At 36.4% G+C, this 18343-nt stretch overlaps 2 protein-coding genes across 12 annotated transcripts in view; both read left to right on the forward strand.

The window, feature by feature from the left end:
* Nucleotides 1–10722, forward strand: part of LOC113678984 (G protein-coupled receptor 161B) — a 31345-nt gene extending 20623 nt beyond the window's left edge. The window contains exons 1-3 of one of the 10 annotated variants that reach the window (XM_089187690.1): nt 510–639; nt 1247–1398; nt 9498–10722. In XM_089187690.1, the coding sequence (XP_089043816.1) occupies nt 1334–1398; nt 9498–10524 (1092 nt within the window). In that variant the 5' untranslated portion in view covers nt 510–639; nt 1247–1333 and the 3' untranslated portion in view covers nt 10525–10722. Of the gene's footprint in view, nt 1–451; nt 640–1036; nt 1176–1246; nt 1399–3517; nt 3841–4460; nt 4575–5075; nt 5216–8390; nt 8552–8981; nt 9191–9497 lie in introns of those variants that run through there. The other 9 variants (XM_089187689.1, XM_089187695.1, XM_089187694.1 and 6 more) reach the window with 9 other exon arrangements.
* Nucleotides 10723–13810: 3088 nt separating this feature from the next.
* Nucleotides 13811–17638, forward strand: LOC113679015 (visual pigment-like receptor peropsin). 2 transcript variants are annotated; one of them, XM_089186294.1, is made up of 3 exons: nt 13811–13942; nt 14660–14706; nt 15033–17638. In XM_089186294.1, the coding sequence occupies exon 3, from the start codon at nt 15122–15124 to the stop codon at nt 16121–16123; it is 1002 nt and encodes a 333-aa protein (XP_089042420.1). In that variant the 5' UTR covers nt 13811–13942; nt 14660–14706; nt 15033–15121; the 3' UTR covers nt 16124–17638. The 2 variants fall into 2 exon arrangements, with proteins under 2 accessions (XP_089042420.1, XP_027051743.2); XM_027195942.2 differs by lacking the exon at nt 14660–14706 and having other exon boundaries at nt 13812–13942.
* The last annotated feature ends 705 nt before the right edge of the window (nt 17639–18343 follow it).

Below are 18343 nucleotides of genomic sequence, written 5' to 3' on the forward strand. Positions count from 1 at the left end.
AAAGGGTAAGTGGAATTAATTTTGTTTAGAAAGAGACTTGGGTAAATGGATCTTATATTTGTCTTAAATAGGGTCGGCTGGATTACTTCTGACTTCTTAAATTCAATGTTTGCAAAGCTGGAGACAATCAAAGTCAAATTTGGTGCGGCTGTCAACAATCTCTGAAAATCTTAGCATTCCAAATACATCCCACTGAAAATTAGAATGATGAATACAAAAGTAGCATTTTGTGTATTCAAATGAATATGGGTAATTTGAAACTAGATGTTTATTTCATGCAAGTCATAACGCGCACCCCGTGAATATTCAATTTCGCGTTAATAGAGGAATAACACTTACCTTGTGTTTTCATGTTGTCAAGGAAGTAAAACGATTGCTGCAAAATGTACATAGCAAACAAATTCACCGAGGAACAAATGTTATTTTATATCATGCCGCCTGACTGAAAGATAGAACTTAATTGTTAGAAATTGTTTTTGGAGACTAACAGAGGGGAAAAGCAACTATGAGCGTTAAACACTGACAGAGTCTTGCCAAATGCCTCGGTAAAAGCTGGAGAAACTTAGATCTGTTTGTGAAATTGTATCGAATCGAACCAGCTTCATCTAAGTCTCGTTGAGCCTCGTTGTACATAACAAGGTAAGAATTAAGAGCTAAAAAGCAAACCGCACAAATGAATGCTACCAGCATCATGTAAACTAGAGCAACGTGTTTGATTCAAAACCGCGAATTGTACTTTTCAATAAAAACAGCTCCTGATAAAAAGATGAATTTATTTGTGCGCCTTTGACTTTATAAAGTATATTTCTCTTTGTCTCCTTTTCTCACAAGATTTTTCGTTTTTATTACTTCTCTAAGCTTATTAAAACAAATTCAACTTCAGAATTTGCAAACATACAATACTCGCAAAGGTAGTTTTTTTTCATTAGCGTTACAAAATTATAAACAAAGTCTTACCTATATTGTCTAAATACTGAAATTGTTTATAAAAGTGTGGAAATGAGTTAGACATTTCTAGAAAATATCTTGACATTTACTCAAACAACATTGTCGCAAGCCAAAGTTAGCAAATGGGCTGTGCAGCTGTTCTTGTGTTTTTCACTCGCATTGAGGTTGAACAACCGAGAATGTTTCACTTCGAGTGACTGAAGGTTTGACTTCAACTTGCAGAAAAGGTAAATAGAACGTTCAGTTTTTTTAACAAAAAATAATTTAGAATAAATGGAAATTTGTTTTTCCATTACAGTATTGCTTTCGTGCAGACGTAAACCTTAAGAAAGCGGCGACCCCCCTCAAACTCAGGAGACAGGCACTATATTGATACCATTATTGCATGCAAGGAAATGAAACGAAACAATCTCCAACAGATTTTGAGCTTTCATTGCTAGGATGGGAAAAGTAAGATGTCGCAGCAAAATTTGTATTTCGGTTTCATGAAAAGAAATTTTCACTTTTTTTCTTTGACCTTTAAAATAATGCATGACTTTTCGTGTTTTTGCAGTGAGTCCATACACGGTTCACATGATGTTTATATTATTTCATCTAAGGACTCTGACTTGGGGTGTATGTTACGTAAATTAGGCAACAGAATCTTGACTGCCTTTACATGTTGTACTAACGGTGTAAAAATGGCCTCTTAATATAAAGAATAGTGTCAGGAACGTCTCCGGCGAGTTAGTTTGCTTTCAGATGGCATTCTGTTTTGATAACTGAGAATTTCAAAAGAGGGTTAATTGGAATAAAAAATGAACTGACTTTAACCCTGACGGCATTCAGTTTTTTTAAAATCAAAACTCATTCTCATGGACGCATCCACATATACATGGACAAAAATGCTTCATTTTTTTTAGCTCAAATTTGTTACCTGTTCCGGTTCGTCTACCTCTCGCTGTTTCTCGCTCTAAATGCTCGTTCTCCTCGGTCGTCGGTCGTCGGTCGTTGGTCGCCGTTCGTCAAAAAATCGTACTTAGTTTCGTGGTTCGTTTTTCCGACGCTCGTCGCCTTTGTTCGTAGTTGAACTGTCGCGTTCGTAATTCGTTCTATAACAGAACGGCCTCAAGATACGCTAAAAAATATATTTTTTAAAAAATTGAAATTAGAACAATTTCCACCCGAAATGAAATATTACATCATTCGTTCTGAGGCCAATTAAGCATAATATTAAAGTTTTTTCGGCGACAGTAGCAAAGAAGTTGTTCGTAATGATCAATGAATTTTTTTCACACCTGTAAATTAGCCTCTGATTTTAATGAAAAAACTCTTTGAAGTTACCGATGTACTTACACTGAAGATCATAACGACCTTCGAGAAAAATTTTTTAGACCGATAAACTGCCCATCACTTTTAATACTGAAAAGGCTGTTGGGGGTAATCTGTGGTTAATGAATTTTTAATAGCCTCGAACGGCCTTCATTTGGGTTTTTTGTGGCATGAAGAAGCTCTCAGAACGGAAGTATTGTATTTTAGGAGAGCCGTTGTTTTGACGATCCAGACCACTAAACTTACGACTTCAATTATTTCACTAAATATGGTTAACATGAACTTTGACACGAAAATATTTTCATGAAAGTTTCCAAATATTTCTCAGTAACAGCACTAGTTCGGTAAATCCAACGAAAACTTGAGCAGTTTGAATAAACTCAGAATTGCAAGGTTGAGATAAAATCTCAGGATCTTTCAGGAATGGCTCTTTGACACTTTCATATTCCTTTGCACACAAAGAACTTCAGATTTCATGGCACTTCGTTCTCATATGAAAATTATAATCTCCGTCTCTATTTTTCACTTTTCTATAGCCTGGCCTTACTGGTTTCTCATCCAGACTCTTAAGAATCAACCATTACAATAGTCTATGGACTCTCTATATATACGATAACTACTTACCTTTACTTATCAAATTTGCGACAAATTCTCCATCATGGACTCGATGTTTACCATTTATAACAAATTCTTTTTGGAAGAAGTGCACTTAAAAGTGAATCGAAGCTCGCTTCTCGTCTCCGAGTCCCAATTTTGATAAATTCGAGAAAGTTCTCAATGTTCGAATCTGTGCTATGGCTCATGGGCACAAAACAATTTTCTTTTCATTAAGAGAAAAATGGTCACACAAGTGACAAGCTCATCATGAGTCATAAACTCTTTACACCCAAACATCAGTATCTATATTCTCCATACTGTTCTCTATACATTTCCTGTGGTACAGACCACGAGAATTTGTTTGAGAATTAAAGCTTCTTAAGTTGGTGATCATGTCTTTTATTCTCATGACCTCAATGAATGATTCAGTAGTATTACTGTATGGAGAAATTAGATACTGGTCACTCTTAAGTTTTAAAGGGGTAAGGAAACACTTCTCCTGTTTGCACAGTACAAGAGCAATTTTGTTGTAACATGAAATTTGATGGCAGCTGAAGTTTCGTGAGAGTATTTTACCTCCGTAAATATATTTAGCATTTCATTAAATTCCAAATTGCTCCTTGTTTAACTTCTGTATTTTCACCCTATGTCATATGACTTTATGTAAAGACTGAGTGTGTCGGTTATAGCGATCAATTTCGGTTTTTGCACTTGAAAAAACTCGGTTTTCGGTGTTCGGTTTTTCTTTTCCTGGCTTGCTGTTTTTTTGTTTTGTTTTGTTTTCGATCAAGGGGTTTCTGGTTTCTGATACTCGCCAGTTTCGTCATTTTACCGCAGTTTAAACCATTAGGCTCACGCGGTTCTTTCCGCTTTGATGAAAATTGTGGGCGGTATGTATTTTGGTTTGTGAATCCCTCCCCAATACATTGTGGACTTAAGATGTTGACTGTGGCAATGAATGGTCGGGAACAATTTCAGTTCGCGGTACGTACTCCCAGCTGTTGATAAATTTAGTCAAATTACAAATTTTCTTTCCCTCTAGAATTCTACGATTAATTGTACTTAGGGGCCATTTTCTTTAAGCTCCAAGAGCAATCAATTTGTTTTCAATTTTTAAAATTTTTGAAAAAAAAAAATGTAACATCCATGTTCCCAAAGATTTAAAAACTACTGGTGATACTGTAGCTGAAGATATTTTCGTCCGCTAAAAGTTGAACCCTCTAGCGTTAGTAATGATCATAATTCTATATTCCAGTTAAAGTGAGAAATTTCACACTGAATAATAACAGATCTCTGAAGACAAAGTGCTAGTAGACATTCATCTGAATATCAATGGTCTTGAATAAATTGAATTCGGAACAGAAATCAGTCGAGTTTTAGAAGCAGTCTCAGGTAAACTTTTCAAATCTTTACTGATTATAGAAGGGCGGCGTCTTGATCCAAAGACAGTCTTCCACTTTACGCGAAAGCTCACCAAAAGGAATTAACTTCCTTTTCAAATTTAGAAAAACGAAGGCTCCTTTTTTCCGGAATGATAAAGGGTCTATGCGGAATGAATTTCTCTCACTCAAGCTGTGGAGCACATTTTCACTCTTTACCAAGATAACACGGCAAAAGGGAAAATTCCAGACTAAATTTCTGATGAAAATGGCTTTACCTTTACCATGATGACCTACAAAACAGTCCTGTTTCACGCTCACTGCAATAGCTTGCAAAAGGTATTCAATTTGTAGCATCTTCAGTAACAAAACTACTTTTTAAAAGTACACCCCGTCGCAGCGCCTTCTTCGAAAACGTTGAGTAATTTTAATTTGTGTCTAGTAGTTTGGCACCAAACATCAAAAATTAACAATGCGAAAGGAACCTATATTATATTTGCTTTCTTTCTCTCTTTTTGGGCAAATTTGCAATCATATTTACTTTAAAGAACAGGTGCCTTAACTGCTGGTGGTATTCACAATATTTTTCATACGCACCGCTCTCATAAAATTCCCTCTTTACAATTTCCACTTTTCCGATTTTAATTTTGCCTATTCTTGCGCAACTTATTTGCAACTTACAGTCTACATTAAATTTCCTGCCTGGTGTATGAGCAAACTAATAAGCATGAAAGAAGGAGCAAATTTATAATTATACCCGAATAATCAAGAGAACACAGTAATCGATATGTGTACTTTTGAAGTTCCGCTTTCAACTGAGTAAACATGGGGGACGTGACAGTTTTAGCCAACATTGAAGGAGTCCATGCATTTGTCTTCGCACCAGAAAGTTTACCAGGCGATTTCGCAAATCAAGCTTAAGGATTTGGTCACATCAGTAATTTTTGGCTTGGAACTTAACAAATCCAACAAAGACAAAGGTAATAAATTGGAACTTGAATGAAGAACACGAAACAGAAATAGTCGTGCTGTTATATAACCATTTTTATCATAAAGCAGTTTTAAAGTCAGTTCAGTACGTGTAAGACATACCGAGCATTTCAATTTGATCTAGTTTCACAGAAATTGTTTATTTTTGCAAGGTTTTTCGTTTATCAAAAACTACACCATAACAAACATGAGTACTCTGATCTTTTTAAATCACTCTTTATGGCTCAAGCACGATACCTAAGGGCTGAAAAATGCTAAGCTAACGTGAGTCATCTCATAAAGAACAGTTCTTTTGCAAAAATGAAAATTTTTATAAAGCGAACAAGCATTGTGAGATGGTTCTGGTTTCTCATTTCTGAGGATTCTTGACCGTTACATTAAAACCTTTTGTGAACTAAAGCCATTTTAAAACCTGTTTTGATAACTTTTCAATATTGAGTTTGGTTATTTGGGGACCCTTACCTCCATTTTGCTAAATATGGAGGTAAGGATGACGCATTTTCCTAGACCGGATAACGGGATTCAACCATATCGTTAAACGCTTTATTCTTTCATGTTAGACACAACAATCTCTTTAGCCAGAGCAGAGCAATCTCTATTGCCAGGGCCGAGGCCTTTCTTATCTCTCTGTTTAGAGAATTAAATATTTTTAATCATTTTAAAAGCATATAGCTGTAGTTTACTGATCACTATAAGAAGTCAGAGCTTGTTCAAGCAATTGGAGTAGCAGCTCTTTACTCAGAAGGATAATATTTAGAAGACCAATATTAATCTGTTTAGGATCTTTCTTAAATATGCACTTCCCTAGCTTATCTAAAGCATGATGTTGGAAAAAAATGTCATAGCAACGCTTGAACTGCGCTTGTAATTTTAACTGAGCTTTCCTGCAAAATGCTAATGTAATTTCGCACTAAAATAGTGTTTTGGTCTCATTATGGAACATGTTTAATTTATCTAAACAGTAATGGAAAACACCGAACACAGCTAGACAAACATGAATATCTAATGAGTCTGTTATATGAAGTTAGAAATTTCAACAATCAATAATTTTTTGGTACAAGAAAAGTCCCTTTTTTTTTTACGAGTTCTGTAATTTTTCAAATGGCCTGATTATTTCATATTTACTTTAGACGTTTGCGCCTTTGCATGAACATCCTTTGAAACTTTCAATAGGCACTTTAATTATATTCATAAGAATGAAATGTTTGTATTTAATCACGGGTTAAATAAATCATGAAGGAAAAGCTTTCTTCCGATAATTCATGAAAATTCAAGTCGCTTGAATCTCTTTCACACTTTCAGTATTTTTCGGCCAGGTTTTGTTCATTAGCACTATAGATATTGAAAATTTTTTCTTTATTTTGCTGAGAAGTAGTCAATTATTTGTTTTCTAGTTAATTGCATACTAAATCACCAAACAATATGCTTGCCAGCTTGTTAAAACCGCGCTGACGGGTCTTCCGTTGAATTTTTGTTTACCACTCTCCTAAATGAAGCAAATTTGCCTAAAAAAAAAAACCAACCTAACAATTGTAGATAAAGTATCAAAATGAATGAAACCCTCACCTGGAAAATTACGGAAATTATACGAACCATTAATTTACGTATTTCCCGCGAGGGCAACCACATGGTTTTCAAACTCAAGTTCAGTATCGCATAGCAACCTAGCTGCTTTTCTACAGAAAGGTGTTACCGATTTGTCTATATTCCAGTCAACTTAAATATCCTTTAAGTAAAAAGGCTAAAGATCTTTGAATATCACATAATGTATATAAACTGAAATGAATGCAAATTCGGTAGCTCAAACGTCTTGATGATTCAATTTCGATTGATCTTAAAGATGGTGTTTATAGAAAGCATTATTTTCTAGGGACCTATGATAGTTTGTCCCTCAAAAACATCAAGGAATTTTTTCTCCTCAAGAAGGACTTTTAAGTTAATAAATTGAGGTTTCTAAAATCATAGACCTGAAGTCTGAAACAGCAATAAAGGAATTGACCCCTAATGGCGATGGCTTTCAATTGAATGGCAAAGACACAATGATAATGATTTTAAAAAGCCTCTTTTCAATTTGCATTTTTCTTTGAATGAAAGCGAGGCTCTAGTTAGGAGGAAGCCGAGGAAGCCGTTATTGAAAGCTCGATTGCCAGCCACTGACCGGGGAAATGAGCACGTGCACCTTCTTCAAACTGACAGCCACTCTTTCCCGGGAGGCGAAGTGATGATAATCGTGCCCACCATTAGACAGCGATCAGGAAAAAAACGGGGCGAGCTGTTTTCATCAGTTTGCCATCAAAGATGACCTCTGAAAATGATTCTAATAATAATACAAGTCGAACTTTGAGAGCTTAGTGGGGAAAAGTAGAAAGATGAAAGCAAAACAGAAAGAGAGAAACAAAGTGCGAGCACATAGAGAGAGCGATTTCAATCGTGATGGACTCTGGGACAGAGCAGTTATTCAGTTGAAATCTGTTGAATTACATCGTACACGCCGTGCATGCCGGGAAAATTCAGTCCGCGCTACTACAAATGATGAAATCAAAATTGAGATAAAAATCATAACTTTGAGGTTTTTTTTGGTATCTGATGAATGAAAATCGAAAACATCCTGATTTAATATGGAAGTGAGTGTTTGTAACATTTCCAAAATAAATCAAAATAATAAAAATTGGTTGTTCATTACGCTTTTATCGTATTGCGAAATTCTGAACAATCCGTGTGAAAATAATTGAACATTTGACATGGTCATAACAGCCATCTTCTTTCTCCTTTAAGATGAAATGCCGGATGAAATTATGTATACAAATAAATGTATTTCATTTATCTATATTTCAAGATGTCATCATTAGCAAACAGGTCATCATGATTGCTACATGTCAGTGGATCTCTGTCCAAATCACACGCAAAGAAAATCGATGTGAAAAGGTCACAAAATCGGTCAAAAGGGTGAAAAGACCACGTATTTAGGTTACCTCGCCTGAGAAATACATCTTTTATAAATCTTTCTCCTCTTGTTAGGGTCCCGAACGCAGTGTTTTGGAACGATTAAAGGTCATGGTTAAGTGTATCAGGATAAAACATGTGTGTTCAACTTCCATCATGTATGATTTACAATGGATCACATTTGCATATAAATAACACATATTGCGTATTCCTCCTATTAACTGAGTCAACTCGGATCACGATCCTACTCACGTAATACGAAAAGGGAAGTTGAACATTTTATGAAAATACCTTTGATGGAGTCTTGATCTGAAAGGTTTCATTCTCCTGCGGAATCGCAACATACTCTAGATCCGAAAGTTGTAAATTCATTCAGGTGTAAGGTACGTTGGTTGATTGTTTTGTCATGAACTTTTTCGATTGTTATTAAACCTTCATGGTTTTTCATTACTGCTCAGCATTCTCATTACACAGTTGATCGAGAGCTTGAGCGTAACTCTTACAGCAACCTGAGAAAAAGTCAAACATTTTATCTTCTCCTTTCAGTCGTTTCCAAAAGCGTAATTATACATTCTTACTGTAAACAGGAAATTGTTTTCCATGTTTCTCCTTGACATAAGGGATACTGCAAGTGTGCTAAATAAGAATTCCGTTTTTGCCAATTAGCGTATGACATTGCAATAACTTCTTTATGCCTAGACACATATATCTTGACCTCATACACGAACGGAAAAGAAATCATGATTAATTTTCTTCAGAAATATTCTGTACCTTGCCCGAGTACTTAAACCGACCTACATTTATTTATCATCTGGCCAATTTTCGTTTGCCTCAGGGGAAAAATGTAATAAATAATGCAAACAAGAGAATTGAATTCTTCGGATCACACTTGTTTATGGAGTCAGAAGTGTTGCCGAGGAAAATGATTTTCAAACCTAAAAACAGTAGAACAGTTACTGTCGTAGTTTAAGTAATTATTCAATTGTCAACTGGATATAACAAAGTTGAGAGCTCAAGTAATGGTACGTGTGCACAGAGAAGATTAAAGCCGAAGTCTCCTGCATTGGGTCTCAAGCAGGAACACTTTACTCTAGCAGTTACTCGTAGGCCTCATCGGCTGAAGGAGCCACAATGCTCATTAAGGAGGGGACAGGCGCAAGCTGAATGAAAAACACTCCAGCATGAATAGCAATCTAGTTTCAGTCAACGTATACTTGCTCCATTGTCATTGCTCCTCTCCAGTAGGCCTGTAACTTAACTTCTTTGTGCAATATTGCGACATTTATGCTACGCTTCTCTGATTTTAATCTTTCATAATTTATTTCATAGGAACGAAAAACAAGACATTTCCATAATGAATGATCAACAAAACCAAAATTCATCGCTAAATGGAGATTCACAGGGGCGAAATAGCGTGGAAATTGTGCTGGAGTCCTTTACAGCTATAATTATCTTCCTGGCTTCAATTTTAACCAACTGCATCGTTCTATATGTCATAAGGACCAACCCTACCCTCAAAACTTTCACAAATAAGATAATTGCAAACTTGTGTCTCGTTGATATGGCCGAAACATTACTCATTATGCCATTATGGGTCACAAGTTTGATCAAAGGACAATGGATCTTTGGCAATATCATTTGTAACGTGTCAGGGTTTCTGTTCTTTGCAATGGCAAATGCAACTCTCTATTCGTTGCTTCTCATTGCGCTCAGCAGGTATTTCAAAGTCGTGAAACCCCAATTGTATAATGGCATTTTCTTCGCAAAGAAGAGCAGACCAAAAATCCTTCTTGCTCTGTGTTGGATTGCGCCTCTCATCATCTGCAGTCCACCGTTGTATGGATGGGGAAAGTATAAGTTCTACCCACAGTCTTTTCTCTGTACGTTTGAATGGTCATTTGATGGACTACACGTTTCCTACTTGGTCTTCCTTGCTATAACACAACCATCTCCTTACATAATTTGCTGGTGTTACTTCAAAATTTACAACACTGTTCGACGAAACAGAATCCAGATTTGCACCAGAGCAAACCGTGCCGCTTGCAAAAACGCTCATAACGCCGAGAACATGTGCATTCACACTACACTGGGCATAGCTTGCGTGGTCGTGCTTTGCTGGCTCCCAAAGGCAATACTTGTTCTTTTGTTGGGAGGCGGAAAAAAAGGATTATCTTTGCCTTTAATGATATCGAGTTATCTTGTGTTCTTAGCATGTTGCTTGAATCCCATCGTATATGGAATGATGAACCCTCAGTTCAAGCCAGCCTTCAAGGCATTATTTACAAAAAGAGGGATGAGGAATCCTGACCTTGCTGCTTTTTCCACGTACTCGATTCCAACGATACATTCAAAGTAGCTTTACCATGGTCTGTGCATTACAAAGATTTTACCTAACTTTTTCAAACATCCCAAAATATCGGGTGGCAGCTGGACAATGTCTTTACCATTTGCACCTGTATTACGTCATCTATCTTCCACCTTGGATGTAAGAATGTGAATATGATCGACTTTACATATTCAAGGAAAGAACAATAAAGAGTAAATTTGAATCTTATAATGAGTTTTGAAGTCTTCTCTACTCGGTAGATATACTAATCGTTCTCGCTAAGGTTGGTTCAGAAGCTTCAAAATGATTTATGCCACACTTGCTGTTTCCCTCTGCGTTTGCCGTTTCTCTTCTTCCTTTTCATTCCCTTAATTCATCCGATAAGTACTTTCGTTGTATGAACGAAAAAAATCTCAAAGCCCTCTCGAACTGTGGATTCAGTCTCATAGATTATAATAATAATAATAATAATAATAATATTAATAATAATAAAAGTCGAGACAATAGTAAAGTGTCTTAAATACAACCACATTTGATGACATACTTTGCACGTGATCCTGCCCCCATCCCTTCTCCCACGGTGAGATTTTATTTATTTACTTTATTATGTCAAAAAACTCAGTTTGCATAATCGTATTTCGTAGCTGGACAGTAATTTTACTATTTTTACCTGCATAACGCCTAGTACTTCATATTTTGATGTAAAATTTTGAATATAATCTTTGTGATAACATGAAAAGAACGATACATTCCAAACTTTGAGTTATTTAACAAGTTTTGGCGGTATCCTTTACTCGGTAGAATAATATAAACTAATTGTTCTCGTCGAAGCTGGTTCAGTTCCCTCAAAATGGTTGGTGCCTTAATCACCAAGAAGGTCTCACTTAAGGTTTCCCTCATTTATTTTTCTTCTCTTCCTTCCTCATTCCTTGCATCAATCTAGTCAGATGGATGAAATGACAAAGCCCTTTTCAAGCCCCTTTTGACCTGTGTGTTCAAAATCCCATAAATAACCGCTTGGTCCGCGTGTCATGACCCGAGTACAAATAATCTCCCGTCTGGCTCTCTCACTCAGTCAACAAGTTCACAGTATCTTTAAAATCAGTCTGAATGATAAGCAAGTGGTTCAGCCACAAGAACCATCTTTCTGGTAAACGATCATCGACCTACGCAATGTAAAATGTTTGTTGCATCAGTTTCGAAATCCGCTGACAACTTGACGTGCAAACGTAGAATGCTAGTACGTTAAGCCATTGCTTGAAAATGGTAACGAGAAAAGTAGCATAAAAGAGACTTACGAGAGCTGTCAAAAAACAAAAGTAAAATTTTAAAAAATTGCGATGAAAATGAAGAAACTAATTTTATTTTCATCATCAACTACTGGGCCATTGAAAGTACTTTTTAGTCTTATATGTACATAGTGTCATGTCATTTACTGTCTTGTTTGCAATTTGTCACAACCTCTTTTTTAACAGAAAAGGAATCGTAGTGAACACACGAAGCTTACAACTATTTCTTTCAGATTGAAGTCTACTTTTTGTATTTTCTTATTTTATTTTTTAATAATGTTTTGGGCGTTTCATTCTCTCTGTGATCTCAAAAAATTAATCAGCAACGGGTTTGGGCAGGGCTCACATCAATAATCGTTCAAACTCGATACCAAGACGGGCATTAATCAAGTTTCTACTTTTATATTTTAAATGTCTTAATGACGTACGCGTTAAACAATTGACATAACCTATTGAATCCGCTAAGAGATTTTTTCTTTACTCAAGTAGTTCCTTTCTTTTCTTAAATGATATACGTAACGCTTTGCAGATCATTCACTTCATCATGTAGCCGGAACTAATATTATTTCCTCATTCAATATCCAATTTAATCCTTTCGATTCTAAATGAGAGTTTTCACTCTTTAAAGATGGGAGCTCCCAACTAAATGACATCAAGTGGTATCCTTCAATTACCTCCCACAATCGAGTATTATCTTCTGGTTTCTAAAAACGAAAGATTTAGAAAAAACATTTCATACTAAATAGTGGCGAGATTAAAACATGACGTTTCGGTGACGACATGTCACCATTATCAAATGTGAAATTATTTTAAGTTCAGTGACGCTATCTAAAGAAAGGAAAATGTGAAACCAAATTAGAATAAAACGAGATGGAGTAAAACAAAAGAATATACATAATTAAATGAACAGTTTCGCTAGAATGGAGTCTTTCTGAGTGTTCAGGGTCGGTTTCTTTTTCCTTATTAAAAGCATCTCATAAATAAGGCACTCAAACTTTCCGCGGCATTTCTCTAGGATAGAAATTAACTTGTGAAGATTGTTCAGTCTTTGATCGTGTTCGTCCTAGAGATGTTTACCAATGACAGAACATATGCTTTTGATAAGGAAGAGACCGGCTCCAAACACTCAAAAAGACTCCATTCCAGCTAAACTGTTCATTTAATTATGTGTATTCTTTCGTTTTCTTTCCATTTCATTTTAATCTATCTGGTTTCACACTTTCCTTTATTTGGATGACATCACTGAACTTATAATAAATCTACATGATTATAAATTCGCAGTTCAAACTGGTTTTTAAGAGCTAGGGCATTTAGTTGAGGTCGTACATGCAAATATGATAATAATTAGGGTCCTAATGCGATTTAGCTAAGGCCCGCTTCCTTTAGGATTATCGATAGTACTTTGAGAGCCATTGTAGCCTCCCAAAATAACTATTGATTCCATTAAAAAAAAACCATCTAGGTGATGTGGAAACTTGAAAGAAACACATAAAACACTCGTACAACAACAGATATAAGCTTTGAACGATGAACACTACTGAACTAGTAGTTAAAATAAGACCTGAAAAAAATTCAGGCCCGTACGGTGCAGCGCAGCTTCCAAATGAGCTAACAAGCCAACTGGGAGCTTGTTATTATATTGGATCCAGATAAACCTTCCAAGTGATGAATAATGATTGGAAATATATGAAAATCATATATGTGCACTGCGGTAAAGAAACAGATATAAGCGATCCTCGCAGCTATAAACACTACTGAACTAGTAGTTGAAATAAGACCTGAAAAAATTCAGGCCCGTACGGGATTTGAACCCATGACCTCTGCGGTACAACAAAATGATCAATTTGCATCCCATAGAGGCCCCTATAATATTTTCTTTCTTGGTACATGCTTTGTCTTCTATAGTTCATTCTACAGAAGCGTGTAATGTTCTCCTTGAAGGGCCACTTGCCTTGCAGCTGCATCCATATGAATGTTTCTCATGGATAAATTTTCATAAAAGGATTTTTCCCATCTCCAGCGCCAGCTGTCACTTAGATGTTGACTTATGACTAGAAACTAGTGTGTTATAAGAAGATTTTTAATTATGCTGCTTCAGTTTGGATCACTAAGGGTCTAACAAGCGAAGGTTTCAAATATCAACAGCATTGCTCGAAAAGGTGAGTTGAACATTGAGAATTGAAACAGTCTAAAAGGTAACTTTTAAAATAGCCTTTTATGGCTCAGATATAAGTCAACTTTCATACGGGAATCTTAGAAATCATTCCCCTTTGCTGAAGTAGCTCAGACTAAGGAATAGCCAATAAATGATTTTAATTTTAAAATAAATTAGTAAAAATGGTTTAGTTAACAGGTTACGTAAATATGTTTCGAATACTGCCTCTCTTGTGTTTATGAGTTTTGAATTCGATAAAGCCGTATTTGAGTCGACCTTCATACAGAAACCTTAGCTGTCATTCTCTTTTGCTGGAGTTGCTCAGACTAAGGAATAACTAGCAAATGATTACGACAAAAAAATGAAGAATTTGAATCAGCCATAACAGCTCTCTTGTGTCTATGAGTTTCGAATTCAATAAAGCTGTATTTCAGTCAACTTTCAGACGTAAATCTTAGCAAACGCTTCCTTTGCTTCAGTAGCTTAGGCAAAGGAAACACTAAGAAGTTATTATGGCAAAAAATAAATTTAAAAAATAAATTAGTGATAATGGCTCTCTTGTGTTAATATGTTCTGAATTCAATAAAGCCTTATATAAACCGACCTTCAAACGAAAATCTTAGCAAGCATCCCATTCGCTGCAATAGCTTCATGATTACAGTTTCAGTTGACGTAGAGCCAGTGAAATTTGAAAAAGGTCTCAACCAGGTTTTTCTCTTAGGTTCAAAGATATTTTGACATTCCTGCCTCACTGAACTATAGGAAAGCGTGAGTATTCTTTGAGATAAGAACTAATTTTAAAAAATTTACCTTAAGAATTTGTTGACAACGAGGGTACAAAACCCATCAACACCATCAACCCTGAGATTTTGCGGGACTCCATTTAGAGAAGTCTCCTTTCAAAAAAAGGGGAGAAAACAACAACAGAAACAAGAATATATTCTTGACGGTTTTTTTTCCACTGTCACGAAGACTGTACGTTGTTAGCTATGGGTCTCAACTACTCGGCGCTCAAATCAAGAACATTTAGAAAGTAAGAAAAAATGATCAAACATTTCTAGGAGAGGTATCAGATGTTTTTTTTCTCTCGTCAGGAGAAAGACGTTTCGTGGGGTACATGGATTTTTAATTCAGCCTATTATCCTCTAATCAGTACATATTACAGCTTGAGTAACAGACGAGGATGTCTCAAACAATTTCCCAAGATTGTTTAACTCGCTCGAGAGCAGAAATTTCGTTGGAGGTAACCTTCGCCATTCTGGTGTGTCTCGCTTCCATACTTGGTAATGTGCTGGTTATTTATGTTATAAAAAGATACTCCGAGCTTCAAACTACTACCAACATTTTTATACACAATCTTGCACTGACTGATGTGTTCGTGGCGACCCTTAACATGCCTTTCTGGATAACGAGTTTGTACACGAGAAAGTGGAATTTGAGCCAGGAATGGTGTGAAGTTTCTGCATCATTACAACACACAATGGGTTCGTCCTCCTTGTTCATTATGGGCTTAATTGCCATGAATAGATACATGAAAGTCGTCAAGGGAACTTTGTACATCAAGTTCTTTCCTAGTAAAAAAGTTGCTTGGGTGTACTGCGGTGTCATCTGGCTGACTTCTATGTTATTTGCCACACCTCCGTTGTACGGATGGGGAAAAATGAACTTTAACTCAGATTTTTTGCTTTGCTCATTCGACTTGAAGAACGGACACTTTTCTTTTTTCATTCTGCATGTAGGAATCTTCAACGTTACAGCGTTAACAATATTTTACTCCTATTGGAAAATTTACCAGAAGGTGAAAGAAAGCACAGATAATGTCAACGCCCATGTCGTACAAAATAGCATCGGCGCACCAAGGCTCCATCGTACTGACATCGATATTTTGAAGAGTTGTTTCATAGTGGTTTGTTTCTATTTAATTACATGGTTTCCTTTCGCCTTATGCGCTAGTACAATTGCTGTTGGAGGCTACATTCCCCACGAAGTGACTGAGGTATCTGTGTATTTGTTGTTCTCCAGTAGTCTTGTAAATCCAATCATCTATGGGATAATGAATCCGCAGTTTAAAAAGGCCTTCAAAAAGGCATTCAGTCGTGGTCGTTATGACAACGATAATGAAGATCAGAGTCATGAAAGAGTTGCAGCTGTTATGATACATCCGAATAGCAACGAAATTCGATGACTTATGGCGTGAAGATCTATCATTTAAAGCCTTAGTACAATACTTTTTCCCAGAGAGATCGGTTGATACCGGCTTCGTTCTGTTTTTGTGTCTTTAGACTTTCGTTGGTCCACTAAACGAACAAAAACAGACATTGGAGATAAGAAATATTTTAATTTGCTGTCGAAAGTATCCGTGACTGCACACGTTTCTTTTTTTTACTTTGTTCTGTGATTAATCCCGTAAACTCGCACCGCCCTCTCGACCAATCAGAGGCAACGGTTAAACCAATCAGGATCGTGGTCACGCGCGTTTTCCCGCGCTTTAAACGGTTTGGTTAGATTTATTTTGAGTTCTCATTGTTTCTTAGGGCTTGATTACATCAGCTCGGCCGACCTGGCCGCTTTAATATCCACCGATAGCCACCTCTACTTCAATGAACAATCCCTGCAAAATACTATTACGATAATAATTTTTTATTTGTGATTAATAGTGTAAGCAGATTAGTTTACCCTTTCCTCCTAAGAAAAATTTTCATATTTAAATTCTCGTGTGAAGTTTATTCCCTGCATTAATCTGATGAGTCTGATCGAAGAAACGTCAAAGCCCATTTCAATCAAAATCAAATCAAAATCCCACAAATAACCGCTCGGTTCGCGCGTCATGACCTGAGGACAAATAATCACCCGTCTGGCTCTCTCACTCAGTCAAAAAGCGCGGAGTATCTTTCAAATCAGTCTGAATGATATGCAAGTGGTTCAGCCACAAGAACCATCTTTTTGGTAAAGGATCATCGACCCACGCAATGTGAAATTTTTACTACATCAATTTCGAATTCCGATGACAACTTGACATGCAAACGAAGAATGCCAGTACGTACAGCCATTGCTTGAAAATGGTAACGAGAATAGTAGCATAAAAGAGACTTACAAGAGTTGTCAGAAACCAAAAGTTAAAATTTAAAACAATTGCGATAAAAATTAAGAAACACGTTGTTTTATTTTCATCGTCAATTACTAGGCCATTATAAGTGTTTTTTAGTCTTATATGTATACAGTTTCATATCATTTTACTGTCTTGTTTGAAATTTTTCACAACCTTCTCTTATTCAACAGAGATGGAATCGTAGTGAACACACCAAGCTCACAACTATTTCTTTCAGATTGAAGTCTGCTTTTTTCATTTTCCTATTTTATTTTGTAAATGCCAGTTTCTGACATTGGTTATCCTGTGTAATCGGACCAGTCCGTCCGAGTATTTAGGTCACGTGATTTTACCGAGGTTCATTCCGGCTCGGTTAAACCTCGGCGCTGAGCGTTTTCTTTCGTCTCGTTCATATTTCGCTTGTATACGGATGAGGAACCAGTTACTGGACTGTCATTTGTCAAGGAACTTACGGAGAAACTAAAGGATTAAACATTGTGTAAACTCGTGAATTAACGGTTACGGTAACACGATTTTTGCATTGTAAACCACCGGACATTGTCGAGCATTTCGCTGATCTAGAGGAATAAAGAATGAATTTTACGGCTGATACATATCTCTTTAATCTTGCTTTGGGCGTTTCATTCTCTCCGTGATCTCGAGAAATTAATCAGCAACGGGTTTGGGCAGGGCTCAAATCAATAATCGTTCAAATCCAATACCTAGGCGGGCATTAATGAAGTTTCTACTTTTATATTCCAAATGTCTTTATGACATACACGTTAAAAATGTACACTTGACATACGCTATTAAATTCGTAACGCTTTGCGGATCATTCACTTCATCTTGTAGCCGGAACTAACATTATTTCCTCATTCAATATCTTATTTAATCCTTTTGATTCTGAATGAGAGTTTTCACTCTTAAGAGATGTGAGCTCCAAATCAAATGACATCCAGTGGTATCCTTCAATTACTTCCCACAATCAAGCGCTATCTTCTGGTTTGCCACTATTATGTTGAATTGACATTCGTAACGCTCAACAGACCATTTACTCCATTCTGTAACCAAGACCTTACACATAATTAAATCCTTTTAATCCTTAATGAGAATGCCCATTGCACTATGAATGCCCACGGTGAACGAAACGGAGTTAAAGGAGTCGGCGCTGTGCATCAGAATTGTACCGACATGAACAATGTTGAAGACATGTACTGTTTCACTGCGGTTTCTTTCTTTTTAATTGCATGGTCCACATTGTCCATCCACTCATCTATTAAATTTATATCCTCGAAAATTAACGGGTTATGAATTCGC

This window comes from Pocillopora damicornis, chromosome 11 (genome assembly GCF_964200805.1).
Source record: "Pocillopora damicornis chromosome 11, jaPocDami1.2, whole genome shotgun sequence".
Classification (NCBI taxonomy): domain Eukaryota; kingdom Metazoa; phylum Cnidaria; class Anthozoa; order Scleractinia; family Pocilloporidae; genus Pocillopora; species Pocillopora damicornis.